The sequence below is a fragment of the Diceros bicornis genome, chromosome 15 (genome assembly GCF_020826845.1).
Source record: "Diceros bicornis minor isolate mBicDic1 chromosome 15, mDicBic1.mat.cur, whole genome shotgun sequence".
In the NCBI taxonomy this organism is placed as follows: Eukaryota; Metazoa; Chordata; class Mammalia; order Perissodactyla; family Rhinocerotidae; genus Diceros; species Diceros bicornis.
This window is the reverse complement of record NC_080754.1, coordinates 40,403,444-40,419,523: the sequence shown is the minus strand read 5'-3', so window position 1 is coordinate 40,419,523 and position 16,080 is coordinate 40,403,444. Positions and strand designations below refer to the sequence as shown.

Below are 16,080 nucleotides of genomic sequence, written 5' to 3'. Positions count from 1 at the left end.
AGCAGCTATAGATAACTAATACAGGACTCTTCTTATTTATCTCAGCCCCTACTAGTGTCTGGCATTTAGTAAGTCCTTAATCAATGTTGGTTGAATGAATAAATGAATGAATGGATAAATTGTGGCAGCCCATAAGTAAACCAGTAAACCAATCAGTTAATCTGGACTAGGAGTTGAGAGATTTAGTTTGTAACTTTAACGTGGTTTATCTTCTCAGATATTCAGTTTCTCTCCAATAGGTCTTCCTACCTAGTAATAATGTGGCAATGGAGAATAGAGTAAAATAAATTATTTATAGAAAGGTGATTTAACTTACTGATTCAAGGGACAACCTTCATATTAAAGACTGACCATTAAGATTGTAAATAAAGTTTTTTACAGCACAAAAACTGAAAAACTGGGGGCTGGCTCGGTGGTGTAATGGTTAAGTTCGTGCACTCTGCTTTGGCAGCCCGGGATTCGCGGTTTCGGATCCAGGGCGTGAACCTACTGTCAAGCACTACTCATCAAGCCACGCTGTGGGGGCATCCCACATACAAAATAGAGTAAGATGGGCACAGATGTTAGCTCAGGGCCAATCTTCCTCACCAAAAAAAAAAAAAAAAAACCCCCGGAAAACTGAATTATAAGAAATGAATGACATGAACAAATCTCCAAAATAAGTTTTTATTATGAGAACTTTTAATACAATTCAATATTCTATTAAGACTAAAGTTAGGACCTTGCCAACTCTATTGACTCATAAGAGGACAAATCAGGAAAGTCAATATGTCCTCTGGGGTGACTTGAATTATTCCTTTATTAAAGAATGCTAGAGGTATGTGGTCTTCTCTGTTAATGTCCTGACTTAGTTCTTTTCTTTAGCAGTAAAAACAAACAGGAAAAATATTCTTGGCCAGCTGCTCTATAGAATAAAGTGAACCAGAACGAAAATGTGGCTATGAAAGTGTAGAAGAAGCAAGTTACCACAAGAGGGAGATCTATAACCAAGAAAGAAAAGTTGGTGAGCAGTTACCTGTCTCTCTTTTCAAAGAAATAAAAAATACCTTGAGAAGTTTACTCCATTCTTTCATCTTTAGAGCCACAGCTAAACAATCCCATAAAAATGAGAAACTAATGTTTTACAGAGCCCCTCAGTCTCCTTCAAGGGGTTTGAGAACTTAATTAAAGATAGGCCATTTCATTATCCATCAAGACCTCATTCATGTACCCCAATCTCTCACGATTCTGGATAAATTCATTTCCTCTGTAGAAAGGGAGCATATGGTCATGTGAGGCTTCAGGCAACACTTAGTGTTATTGTCCTTGTAGGCAACTTGGTATAGTGAGAAGACCAGAGACCGTGGTACCAGACCAACATTCTGGCTCTGCCACTTGTTAGCTGGGTGACGTTTAAGTGATTAATTTCCTTACGTCTGAGTTTACTCATCTGTTAGTTGTGAGAATTAAATGAGATGTATATAAACTGCTTAGGCTAGTGTCTGGCACATATGTGTTCAATAATTAAGGGCCATTATTATTGTTTCTTGCTTATTATTTAGTTCTGTTGTTCATAGCCACCTAAATCTTAGTCTTCAGTGATTCTGGAGCAGGAGTCATCAAGATAAAAATAAAAGCTGATTTGTTCCTCTTGTTGGGGGTCGCATCAAAAACCTAGACAACCTGTGATATGTTGCTCTTTTTGCTGATTTTTAAAAAACATTTAAAGTGGAAAAGGAGGTAAGTAGATCTCCAAGCAGATGTACATCATATAAAACGTGACCAATAAAAGCACTGCAAGTCTGTTTTATAGATAAAGCAGAGGCATTTTTTAAAATGGAAAAGATGAAGGGTAAAATAAAATTCCCAATGTGAACACAGGTAGTGTTAATTACAATTGATGCTTTGGTTTATAATTTGGAGGTGTCTATCACTTTACATGCATTATGCTAATCTAACATATTTCAAATGTTGACTTTGAGTGGTGAAAATATTTAGAAAGAAAGTAGAAAATACTGTTAAACAGCTCACTGGATCTCTCATAAAATGCACAAAAAATATTTAGAAATTGATGTGCTGCTTGAACTTAAATCAGAAATGACTTGGTTTTTGTGAAAGATGGTGGTTTACATTGTCAGAAGGACCACACTCTAAGGGAAGTCTCCAATATCCTGGAAATGATGACAAAATTCTCTAAACTCCATTATTTTCTTTTCCCCTAGGCATCAGTTAGATTCTCTGGTATCCAGATGCTTCACGCCTTAGGCGGACTCCATAGACAATCAGACCCACAGCGCAGAGACCAAGCACGATGGCCCCAATCACAGGAAGCACAATTGTGTAGTCAGACGAACACTCGTCCACTAAGAGAAAAAACAAATACAATATAGTGGGTAAGATTTGGTGAGGACAGACCAGAAAGCAGGGTAGATTGGGAAGAATATGAACTTGGGAGTCAAACCTAGGCTAGACTTTTAATTCCTCCACTAACTAACTGTGTGAACTTGGGTGGGTTATTTAACCTTGCAATTTCCTCATTTTCCTCATAAAGTAAGCAAATAATATACAAGATTGCTGGAGGACTGAATAAGATAACTTCTTGTTCTTAGCCATAAATAGATATTTAATCATTGTTAGCCCTATTTTCTTCCAGATGTGCTCGCTGCAAAGTGGGATGTGCTTACGTAAAGGGGACTGTGTCACTAATTACACATGATTTCTTGAAAACATGGGATGTTTATCCACGTTATAAAGCATTTTTTGTCACACTTAGAGTTCTTTTTTGTTGCTTTTAGTGAGCTAAAAATATTAGAAAATAGACCTAATTATTTACGAGAGCTTAAAAGTGAAGGTTTGTAAATTTGGCAAAACTCTTTCTCTTTATTCCATTAGAGAGTACTTATTCAGTCCATTTAAAATGTAATCAGTCTCGACTGGAGAAGGATGGAGGGCCCTGGGGATACAGGGAAACTTGACTGAACACAAATAAATGGAGAACAATATATATATCTTATTCAAGGATAGACAAGAGGAAATATCCATGAGGTTTTTGCATGAACCAATATTGAAATGAAACAAGGATCACCATTAACCCAATTCTTACCTGAGGTCCAAGAAAAAAGAATCAGGAGCGGCCAGAAGAGAAGGAATGGTAATTAGAAATTCCAGGAAAAAAACAAAATCTGTACAAGACGGGAACTGTGCTTGTGGTACACTATTTGATTTGGCAGTGGACAATATTTACATATTATAATAATATATAGCTTATTGATTTAACAAAAGATAGTGATATAACCGTAAAAGGGATGGTGACAGAGTATTAAATCCTTATCTGCCATAGCAAGAAGTTTAAGGCTGATAAATTAAGAAATAGTAGGATCAGCTTTTTACTATTTTTTAAAAGAATTGTGGAGATAGATACAATAAGAAATTGTTAAAATTAGTTAAAAGTGCTTTGTCTCTTAGAGGAAGGACAGGGAAATTTGCTTTGCATGATAAGCCCTTTTGGACTAGCTGATAATTTTGTTATTTAAATGTTTTTAAAATGCAGAAAAGTACACAAAGAAAATAATTATCCAATCACCACATTTCTTCCACTTGACTCAATCACTGTAAACCTGTTGAGGCATTTGCTTCTTCTGTACACACAGAAGTGCGTGTGTGTGCTCGAGTGTATGCTTACAGAAAAATCATCCCATTTTTTAAAAAATGATATTTGCTTATTAGGAATAATTAAAATGATTTAGAAAAGCACAAATAAAAAAGTAAATACCAATCATCTGAAAACCACCCACCCAGAAATGATCATTGCTGAAACATGAACAAACATTATTTCAAGAGTCTGTCTTTCTTTACGACTATAAGGATAGATGGGTGGAAAAATAAACAGAAGTACTTTTATTAAAATAGGATCATACAAGTGCTATTTTACCAAAATTTTAATATTACTTGAATTTCATAGCAGAAAAAAAACTAAAACAAACTGGAGGAATTACTGTACTTCAAATAAACGTATGTTTGTCACAAGAAATATTGTTTCATGAAAGATCCCTTTAAGGTTCAAAAAAGAGATTATAAATACACATTAAAAGATTATGAAATACATTAAGAGGTTATGAAACAAATTAGAGACATTGTGTGTTTTCTAAATTCTGTTTCCAATTTAGATATTATCTATCGATCCTGTTTTGAAAAATTAGCACTAACAGATTCCCTTCTATCTTCTTCCCAACTAAAATTTTCAATAGTTATATTATTTTCTTAAAACATTGTTTAGGTTTACAATATTTCAATTCTATTTGATAACTATCATTCTTATAGTTTTTAAAAATTTGTTTCAAATATATCACGCATTCACGAGTTAAAGTGAAAATAATACAAAATGCTGTATACTGAGAAGTTTCACTTCCACCCTTGTCCCACCTTCTTAGTTCCTCTTGCCAACATTAGATAACTACTTAGTTTCTTGTAGATATTTACGTTTCAGATACAAGCAAAAATGAATATATATTTTATTTCCCCTTTTCTCACTATTACGCATTATGCTTTTTTCATTTAACAATATACTTTAGATAACTTTCCTTATACATACATAAACATGTATGTTCTCATTCTTTTTTATTAACTGTATAGTACTCTGCTGTGGAATGTATCTGTCCCAGATTGATGGACCCTTGGTTTGTTTTCAATCTTTTGCTACTACAAATAATGCAGTAATGAATAGCCATGTACATATATCATTTCATATATGAGAAAGTGTATTTGTATAATAAATTCTCAGATCCCTAATTGTTTAATGCTTTTTCTATTTAACTATTTAAATAGATAAATGGTTTTTTTTTTTTTTAAACTGTGACGTCTCTATTCCTGAGGGATATTTGCTTATATCTTCGTTTATAATGTGGCTTCTCTCTGATCTCATCAAATTTCATTGTCAAGCAGTATGTTTAAGAAGAGCTCATTGATGTTGTATGCCTTGAATTATTTCATGCTTGAGGATACCTGCCTTTTATCTTTATGCTTAAATAATATTTTTGGATCCCACTTTCTTTTCCTTAGGATTTGGTAGACATTGTTCTATTGTTTGCTGGCTTTAAATGTCGTTGTAAAGAAATCTGAGGCCAACTTTAACTCTCCGCCTTTATAAGTGATTTGCTTTTTTGCAAGTGAGGGGGAGTTTGTGTGTCTAAAGAATTCTTTCTTTATCTTTAAAGTTCTATAGCTTACTTTGGATATATCTTAATGTTAAGCCTTCTGTATCTGTTTTTTTCTGGGATACACTGCGCTCTTTCAATCTGCAACTTCAATTACTTATCTTAAGGAAAATCTCTTAAATCATCAAATATATCTTCCTTCTATTTGTGAACTCTCTACTTCAGAAGCACCAATTATCCTTACTTTAGATGATCTGAATTTCTTCCACACCTAGCAGCTTCCCTATAATGTTATAATCTTAATTTTCATCTGCATTAACTGATTATTTCAGTCATTTGCTCTATGAAGATAATTCAGTTTTCAGCTCTATCTATTCTGCTTCTTACTATTTCCATTTATCATGTAAGCGTGCTGCTATGATAGTCAATTTGTTTTCTTCAGGGTGAAATCTCCTATTGACCTCACTGTTTCATTATAACACCTCATCTATGAGCTCTGGTCATATGGAATTCACATTCTTATTAAGTGATTCTCAGCAGAAACCAATTGTCAGGAATCTCTCTCTGTTCCTTGAGTTATGTTTTCTTTGTATTTTATCAACGATATTTCTTTCTAACCCTTCCTCCTTTAATTTACTTTAATTTTAAAAATTGTGGTAAATTATACATAACATAAAATTTGCCATGTTAGTTGTTTTTAAGTGTACAGTTCAGTGACATTAAGTACATTCACATTTTTGTGCAACCATCACTACCCTCCATCTCCAGAACCTTTTTCCATTTTGCAAAACTAAAACTCTGTACCCATAATTTAATTGATGTTTATATTATTCCTATTGTTATTTTGCTGCAGTAATTTTGCATTGTGGTCATGTGGTTTCTTTTCATCTTGCTCATGTTTGAGCATCTCATCCAGACATTGAATTTCCTATGTGGACAGATTTTTGGGACTTCTTTCCCTGGTCCAACAGGTAAATCTACCAAGCAAACTGCATAGGCGTTAAGTCAGGACAATAAAATCCATGCTGTACCGTGAAGCAGCTGGGCAGACCGTCTTCAGCCTGTGTCAAATGACCTTGCAACCCCACACCTCATGACTGAAGACGCCAGCTGCACAGATCCACAACAGGAAGAGATAAAGGGGTACCTCACTCTCACGTTTCCCAGCTGCATTTCTTAGAGATTGAGGAAATAATTGACGATCCTGGTCCTTGCCTCCCTCCGCGCACAGATAGCATCAGCATCTCTGAACTTGTTTGATGTATAACCAAGAAATTCTTGTTTATGTTACCTTCAATGCAGAATCTAGAGAAAAGCCCAGATGTACTCTTTTCCTTTTTTTTTTTTTGAAATCTAGTTTTAAGTCTTTTTTTTCTTTTCCTCTTCCCTGCATGTGCACTGTTTGTGAAGAGATATAAGCTGTGCTTCAACTCACACGCCTCGGAGCAGTTCCATCAGAGCGCTCTGCTGAACTGTTTTCCCCGGGTTCCAACTCCTCACGCTGATTATTGAATAAACTCCTTCACTAACATCACCTAGACTGTTTATTTCAGTGGACACTTATATTATTGGGGAAGTTAGGGCTTTTCTTCCCATTGCATCTGAGATCAGCTCATGTTCCCCGCTGAGCTTCCTATCTGGATTTACCATCTTTTCCGTACCTTGGGAGCTAGCTGCAGCCTGGGGGTAGCCTCTGGTTCTGGGTTGGCTCCCCAGTTCATGTCCATCAGTCTCTGTGTTCACTCCGCCCAGTCTTCCCAGTAGCCATTTTCACTATTCCTAGATTAGTGGACAATTTAAAAACCTAGATCACAGGATCTTTTTCTCTCATCATGCGGTTTCTTGGAGTAGGTGTGTTGGAGGAGGCGGGTTGAGGAGCCCAGCTCTGCTGCCTCTCTCCACTCTTCTTCTGAATCTTGTTTCTTTCTTTCCACCAGTTTTCAAAGTTTATTGCATTAGGTTACAAAACGTTGCCTGCTACTGGTGATTTTTAAAAACTTTTTCCCCTCGATCTATTAGATACTGAAGAAGGAAAATTGTACTCACTATATTAACTCCAATTTTTCATTTCATATAGTTCTATAGTGCTTAAAATTTTTTCAACCATCTTTATGTTTTTCTTTGGTTCCACTTTTTTCTTAAAAATTAAGAATTAGTACTGAAGAATAAACTATAATCATTTTAAACAATTTATTCTATGGGACAAAACCAAAATTCAGGCACACATTTATACACACTTGTTAATCACTGTTTGTTTTGTACATAATTTGTAATTTAATCACAACATTATAATTGTGGAAACCTAGAAACAACAAGAATTCTCAGCAACAGAATAGTTAAGTAAATTATTGTATAATGTTGATAGCATATTCATCATAGCAGCCGTTAATAATAATACTTTGCACTTTTAATAGCATGAAGAAATGCTTATGATGCACAGGTTAAAAAGATAGCAAATCGTGTACTCTGCATGCTTTCAGTTTGTAAAACAATATTCATGAGAAGGAAACGCATCAAAATTAACAATGGATAGGTCATCTCCAGGTGGGCATTAGTGAAGGTTTCTATTATCTCTGGGTGGGTTGCAGAGAGAGCGGTAAATTCAGGACGCTCTCACTTCTGCAGGAGGGAAAAGATGAGTCTAAACCAGCCGGATGGGCAAGCAGCAGGAGGACTAACTGCAAGAGGCAAGCGATGACAGAGAGGCCAGAAAAGGTCCCCGCAGGGCTTCCCAGTCATTTACAGCAGCCTCCTGCCGCCACCCCAGAAAGCGACCAGCAGCCTCTGCAGTAAGCCTCGGAGCCACTGGCACTGCAGCCCTAAGAGACAGACGTGGAGACAGCACGAGGGAGAACCCCAGGGGCGGAGGAGGCAGCTTCCAGACACACAGTTCATCGCAGTCTCAATCTCGGCACTTGCCTTTCGGGGACACTTCCGGGACGTCACTGCAGCAAGTGGGCGGAACTGCGAGGCAATAAGGCCTCGGGGCAGTTATTTACTAGGCATTCAAATGAAACTTTTTCTCTTTTTGGCTACTAGAATGTTAATTCAAAGTAATTTTAAAGATAATTGGCGGGGGTGGGGGGAGGCAGGTAGATAACAGGGGTATAAGCAGCAGCCCTCGCTCCAAAGAGCTCACTGAAGAAGGCAGAAAGGAAAATGAAACTTAAGTAAACGGGCTTAGTCCTCTCTTCTTGATTTTAATTCCACTTCTTTTTCCACCTGTGGTGGGAGAAATTTCCACACTGGAAGATTAACCTCCCTTTAGTCATTCTACAGGATGGTCAGTGGCCCAGTAAATAAACAAATCGTGCTCTGCAGTATAGAACCTTTCAAGCACTCTTGAGGCAGAACTGGAAATAGTCTGGAGTGGGGTACATGCTGATGCCTGTTGGAGGGAGGAGATGGAGACAGATGGCATCTCTCCAGAGCCAAGCCTTCTCTGTTAAACCTGAGTCACTTTGGGGAACACCGGGTCCTCACATCCCAGATTTTCATCAACATCTCCTGTTGTAAGGAGGAAACAGGAATTTCCTGACACTCTAGATGTCTTCAGGGGCTCTTGAAGCCCTCTTGAAGCTGCCGTGTGCCCTCCCTACTCCCTCACTTCTGAGAAAGGGGAGAGAGCTAAAATACCTCAAGGGAAAGCTGGTACTTGTCCTAGATAAGCAGTGGTTATAGAGTTGTTGCCAACTTTCATAAACTTTCTGTTAAATATAATGAATGGCACCTCTGGAAAATGTAGAAAAACAAGAAAACTTCTCGTTGGTAAAAGCAGTTAAAAACATCTAGAAGTCCATTACTCTCCTCTTTCTCTGAAATTAAAACCCCCATTCTCCTATTTAAACAGTCAATGGAATGGAAAACCATGAATAACATTCCATGCCATATTTTAATAGAACTTTTCCTCTAGATACCAATTGCTCCCAATCAGAATTTCCTGGTTTATAATTTTTTGGTAAATGTTTGCTAAAAAGGCAAAGTGAACAATAATTGGGGTAGATCTACCTCTCCTGCTTGCCATTTCTGATTGTTCTGAAGCTTTGCCTACCCCCCACCCCCAACGGCCCAAATTAACAAATTTACAAGGATCAATTAGAGTCAAAGAAAAATAGAGATAAAGCAGAAAAAAAGTGTCCAGAAGGCAGACAACAAAAGAAGTTGAAGGAATTGGAGAACTAATGTTTATTGAGCCTCTTCTGTTTGCCAAGATCTTAAGTATGTGCTTTACATTAAAAAAATGAAATGTTTGGAAGTTTTCCAGTTTTTTACTAATACATTACAATAGTATAGAAGATATATTTTTAAAAATGATAATCTATTAAGGCCATCTGTAATTTAAGTAAATCAGAAATTGGGCAAAATCTGGAAGTTTAAAATCACTTTAGAATCAATTTTGAAATGGATTGGTTTTTTGAGTAATATTTTTTTTTTAAAAAATTGGATATTGAGACTCTTAAAAATGTATAAGAAAAATCAGTACAGTTTGAAAATGTCTTTCCCACAATTCTCCCTTTGGGTATTTGCTTTCTCCTTCTCACAAGCACCCTGCTCATGTCCCCGCCTCTGGTCCCTAATTCTCGAAGCCAGCCCTGGATTATCAGGTGTGGAAAATGGAAATCAAGCCCACATGGCACAGCCTTCCCAAGCTAACAGGAGAAAATGGGGTGAGGGCTACGTTTTAGTCAGCCTTTGGATGTGCCTGTGGTGGAAAACTAGGTTTCCTAATCAGTTTGGGAGGGTGGGACAGGCAACTAGAAAAGTTGATCCTTTCACTTCAGGCTGAATATGAAGCCAGAATTCCCAAGGCCTTAACCTTGCACATTTCAAAGAAAGTGGGGCTTTACATGCGTTCATATCCTCTACTGGGTCTCTTTCTGGCCACCAGGCATGCTGTTAGCAAAATGACAAACAGTCCTGCGATACTCAGGCCCACGGCCACAGGCATTTCTCTCCTGTTTCTGTCACTGAAGCATTCATCCGCTGTAAGTGAAGTCAGAGTAACAGGTGTTACAGGCTGGCCACGGTGCTGGGAAGTGATACTGCCCCTGCCTGCCTCAGCGTCCCTGAGAGGGAAACTGAGGGCAAGATGGAGTTGCTGGGCCTCCCACCTGCTGTGTCAGACACACAGATGGGTGAAAATGGGAGGGAAAGGGTCACTGCAACAATCTGAAACTTGTAGTGCTTGTGGTCACTTAAGGAGTGTGTTAAATTGCAGATCCCCAGGGCCCACACCCAAGAAATTATGGTTCAGTGGGTCAGAAGAGGGGCCTGGGTGATTCTGATGCAGCTGAGAGGCAGATCCAACTTTGAGAAACACCAGTTCAGTCTAGAGGGCAAGGATCAGAATCGTGTCTTGACTCTCAAGCCAGGGCAAGCGCTGGAGCCGTTTCCCAGCTCTGGAAACTTGCACCAAATCACGTAGCCAAAGTTCTCTATTCAAACTCCGTGCTTCTTAAAGGGGCTGCTGGGCAGCCGAGGGCTTCTGGTCCTAGAGAAAACTTGCAGGCTCCAGGCGTTTAGGGAGGAGGGGTTGAGAATGTGGGTTTCAGGAGCCTACTGTTTGGGATGACCATTCTCTCTGATAGTCTGAGTGTTTACACTTGCTGGCTTCCTCTCCAGTTCTTGGAGCCCCTGTTGAACTGTCACGCATTGGACGGGACTTCTCTGACGCCCTCCCCCAACACTGTGTTAATCACACCTTCCTCTGTGCTCCCACAGCCTGTTGTACGCACGGCTTTTACAACAGCCTGTTGTATGGTAACCTTTATTTTTTAACTTGCTCCTTTTTTCCTCTTCTCTTACTCTCTGGTAGAAAATATTATTTACAGAATGACGTACAACTTTACATTTGAGTGTCTTTAGTGAAATTTGAAGCTCAAAGACTGGGACTATGGAGTTGAGCTGAAGCAGTGACAATGGAATGAGGAATAATTTGGAGGTAGGAATGAGAGGGCTTTGGGCCTATCTGAATGAGAAGGTGAGGGAGGGAGACGAAAAAATGAAAAGGTAGCTTTTTTACATCTCCCTATGAGCACTGCTAAAAGGAGGCCAGGTGTATGCTGCTGAAAGGTTTTATTTCTCACCTCTGCCACTACGAGGTTTCCCAGACCTGCTCACTTCCTGCCTCACAGAGGTTCTGAGGGGGAAGAAGAGCAAGTATGCACCTTAATCTTAAGATCACATGACAAAGTGGGGGCAACACCTACTAGCAGATTTTAATATTTAATCTTAATACCATGGTAAAGTTCTGAAACAAAGGTAGAGATTGTAGGACTCAGACAAAACTGCAGAGATCAGGGGATCCAAGGCCAGCAAGATTTTACTCCTTCCTTTGTCAACTGCTTTCCACCAAATATACCAGAAGTTTCCTACCAGACTCCTCTTCAACTTTAGAATGGAACTCAAAGAGAAATCAGATTCATATTACAGAAATTTAATTATAGCTAAACTTCTAGCTAAATCTATTTTTGATAATTCTGAGGTATCATAATGTCATTGAGTGATTATGAGAGGGATGTTTTAGAAGCTGAAGTTCAATTCCTGGTCATATGTAGAAATCCTTGTAACACTGTTTTTTTAGTAGGGAGAAAAGGGCTTTTTTGGCAAGTCACCCTGGTCTGCCCCTCGCCTCCTCCTTAGGACCTGCTTCCCTCTGTGGTGGTTAAAACCCAAAGCAGAAGTTTCGTGAGAACTAAGACTAACTATGAGGAAGTGCTGGGCAGGTGGAGCAGCCTGTATTTGAGAAGAGGGGATCCAACAGAGTGTGTTTCTATCTCGAATTATCGCATCTTTCTCTTTACCCTCTGCAAGTGGGAAATAATCTATCCTGAAATCTTGAATTTTAGACATCACTAATACTCAGGATCTTTAGAATGTTCTCCAAATATACCTGAGGTTACAGTACTCAACAGCTTGTAAAGGGGAGGTTGAAGATGGTGTTTTCTGACTTTTTGATTGAGTGTTTGTGTGTGTGTGTGTGTTTAAATGTCAGAATATGTATTTTGGTCAGACAAGGAGAATGTGCTCTGCTGTGGGAGAGCAGTGGACATGAGTGGGCTAAGGTGTCTGATTTTGAGGTTGGTATTGACTCATAGAGGAATGGAGGGAGGGACAGGTGGCCAGAGAAACTTGGCCCTAAGAGCTTTGTGGAATCATACGTTCTAGGAAGCTCAGTTGATTCTTGTCCCTTTGACAGCTTCAAACAAAGTCAACTTGAAACTATCCCTGGGTCTCTGAAGTTTATATCCGTGACATGATGAACCCTTAACTTACCATTTCCAAAGGTGTTGTCTTCGAAATCAAAGGCTTGAAGTTGGACATTCACTGTTTTCAGTTGAAGGCAGGTTGACAGCTGGATGCTCTGTTCACTCACACACTTGAAGGAATGCCCGATCACAGTCTCAAACATTACCACAGAACTTTTCATTCCTTGGTAAATTTTCTCTGAAAACACAAAGGTGAAATACAGACATATAAGAATCCTGGCAAATATCCATTGAGTCCCAGCTGTTGCTGGGTGGCCCATGTGCAGTTAAATGGCCTTCCTTTAGATGTGGCTCTCTGGAGTTCTGCCCTTTCTCCTCAAGAAAAATCACACTGGTGCTCTCTGGGGACTCTTTCTGATGCTCTGTTTGGAGTATATGGGGGCAACCTTACATAAATTGGAATGTGATAACACTGAAGTGAAAACTTTTGGGAATATGTTCTTCAGTTATTTTAAATAATTGAGGGTAGAGTTGGTGGGGACTACTGTCAATGCTTGGGGACTACAGAGAAATGCCCACAAAAATTCAGAAATAAAAGAAGTAAGATTGTTCTCTGAGACAAAATCACATGAACCTTTAATGAATCAGAGCAGAGACATGCAAATTACCAAGGGAACATTGGCATATTACCAGACTGAATGTACTAATATAGCACAAGGAAGGACTAAGCCCATCATTGAGAGGGGTTGTTGCATCCATCCATGGAAATGTAGAGAAGGGAGAGGTCCATCTCTGCCCATCTGAGTGCTACTGGGGGGCGAAGGAGCTGCTCAAGGACTGGCCCTGTTTCATGACAGATACACCCTGTTCAAGGAGGTGTATGCTTCAAGGCAGATGGGGTTAAACATTTTAATCAAATAAATAACTCCATTTGTTCTAATTCCACATTCACCAAATGCCCTTCTACTTTGGCTTCCTGAATGGGAGAAAATTCACTGGCCAGAGGACCCCACTGTCTGGTCCCCTTGGCAGTTACAGTGAGAAATAGCTGCATGATAAATAAGCAAACTGGCACTCTGATTTTATACATCAGTTTCCTACCCTGGCTTAACATAAGTATCCTTGAAGAGACAGCTGCTACCTAAGGGTTTGCCAATAGATCCCGGGGCTGACGACCAGCCTGTGGACCTTCATGAATTCACCAAAGTTATGCCTCCAAGAAATATCCCTGGGCTGTTGGTGAGGGAGCCTGGAAGCCTCCCTCCCTGCCTGCCTCTGTGGGTGTGTTCACCCATGTCTGAGATTGAGGGTCGCTCACTGTGTGCTGGGCACTGTGCAAGTACTTTACATGCATTTTCCTGCTTCATTCTGGTAACAATCTTTTGAGATATAGCAGCCCTCCCCGTCCAATCCATTGGTTCTCTTTCCATGGTTTCAGTTATCTGCAGTCAGAGGCCTGAAAATATTAAATGGAAAATTCTGGAAACAAACAACTCGCAAGTTTTAAATTGTGAACTGTTCTGAGTAGGGTGATGAGATCTCGCACCCTACTGCTCCATCCCACCGGGGACCTGAATTATCCCTTTGTCCAGCGTATCCACACTGTATACGCTACCCTACTCACCTGTTATAATTGTTAGTAGCTGTCTCAGTTATCAGATCGACTGTCACAGTACCGCAGTGCTTATGTTCAAGTCACCCTTATTTTACTTAATAATGGCCCCAAGCACAAAAGTAGTGATGCTGGCAATTCGGATATGCCTAAGAGAAGCCGTAAAGTGCTTCTTTTAAGTGAAAAGGTGCAAGTTCTCGACTTAATAAGGAAGGAAAAAAAAATCATATGCTGAGGTTGCTAAGATCTACGGTAACTTTTATTACAGTATATTGTTATAATTGTTCTATTTTATTATTAGTTATAGTTGATAATCTCTTACTGTGCCTAATCTATAAGTTAAACTTTATCATAGGTATGTATTTATAGGAAAAAACATAGTATATATAGCGTTTAGTTCTATAGGCAGTTGCGGGCATCCACTGGGGGTCTTGGAACACATCCTCTGCAGATAAGGGGAGACTACTTAGGTACTACTGTCTCCATTTCACAGATGAGAAAATGGAGAGTCAGAGAGTTGAAAAGATTTCCCTAAGATCATACGGCTAGTAAGTGGTATTTGGGCTCAAGTAGTCTGATTCTAGAGCTTGTCTTACCCACTGTGCTATTGTGTCTCCTGCTCACTACCGCAGTATTTACTGTAGACTCCTGCATTTGTACAACAAATGTCCTACATGATGTACTGAATTATCGATGTACACTACTGTATCATGTGTTATATCCTGGGGTCATCTGTACTACCACCCCTACTAACATTACAACTGTCATTACCACTATAATTACAACTAGCTATTGTTACTCATACCACCACCACCACTGACATGAAAATTATCATTACTGTGACTATTGCAGCTCCTCTGCTACTGCTGAGCCTTGAGCATGGGGAGCTAGAATTGTTTTATTCCCTCCCTCAGCCTCTAAGTTAGTTCCTAACCTCATTTTCCCCTCCCCTGCCTCTTGAGACATCATTACCCTATTATTAGCTAAAATTTGGTCCATGCGTAGTGATAACAGTAGCTAATTTATGATAGCATTCACAATATTTATTCCTCAGCCTCTATGAGGAGAGTCGTCTAAGTGAGTTAACGTATATGAAAGTGCCAACTATGACATCTTCCTTACATTAACCAATAATCATTGACAGCATCCTCTTTTTTTTTTTTTTGAGGAAGAGTGGCCCTGCGCTTACGTCTGTTGCCAATTTTCCTCATTTTTTTTCTTTTTTCTCCCCAAAGCCCCAGTACATAGTTGTGTATCATAGTACTAGAATTCTAGCTCTTCTATGTGGGATGCTGCCTCAGCATGGCTTGATGAGCTGTGAGCAGGTCCGCGCCCAGGATCCGAACCTGCAAACCCCAGGCCGCCAAAGCGGAACGCGCGAACGCAACCGCTGTGCCACCGGGCTGGCCCCGACAATATCCTTTTCAGCAATATCAATATAATATAGCTAATATTTTAAACAGACATTTCTCCACGTTTTCATTTCTTGGCAAGTTTCCTTAGTATAATTCCTCAATTAATAAAGTAATAAGTTTAAGCCAGTGAAAAGAATTTTGGAAAGGAGAAAACAGACATGAAAACTCCTGGTACAGGATCTGGCACAGAGGAGATGCTCAATAAGTTTGTTACCTAAGTCTGGACTTTCTGGAGAAATGTTTGGGGCCTCTGAGAAACTCGCCCGACCTGACTGGGAGCACTAGTCTTCTGGAAGTGAACATTGCAGGAGTTCTCTCAACTTTCCCACTACGGGCAAGTCTCCATACATCAACCGAAGTGAACCCTTATAAAGGTAAATCTGGTAGATCGTTTCCCTACACCAAACCCTCCAATGGCATCCTTTCACACTTTAGAATAAAATCCAAAGTCCTGACCTTGCCTCGCCCACAGGCCCTGCGTGCTCTGGCCTGGCTGCCCCTCAGACCTCACCTGCTGCTTTGCTTGCTCTCTCGGGCACACTGGCCCCTGCTGGTCCTTGAACACACCAGCGAGCTCACTCCTAAGGGCCTGTGTGTCTGTCGTTCCTGCCACCTGGAAAGAGCTTCCTCAGGCCCAGATGTCCCCAAATGGGCATATCTCTCTGCTCAAGCCTCACCTCTTCAGAGAGACCTTCCTCCCCTGAGGGCTTCCC

At 39.7% G+C, this 16,080-nt stretch overlaps 1 protein-coding gene across 1 annotated transcript in view; it reads right to left on the bottom strand.

Annotated features, from left to right (window-relative positions):
* Positions 1-725: 725 nt before the first annotated feature.
* The window catches only part of LAMP3 (lysosomal associated membrane protein 3), a 33,534-nt gene continuing 18,179 nt past the window's right edge, over positions 726-16,080 (bottom strand). The window contains exons 5-6 of the mRNA XM_058556275.1: positions 12,408-12,578; positions 726-2,342 (exon numbers count right to left, since the gene is read on the bottom strand). Of these exons, the coding sequence (XP_058412258.1) occupies positions 2,209-2,342; positions 12,408-12,578 (305 nt within the window). The 3' untranslated portion in view covers positions 726-2,208. The remainder of the gene's footprint in view (positions 2,343-12,407; positions 12,579-16,080) is intronic.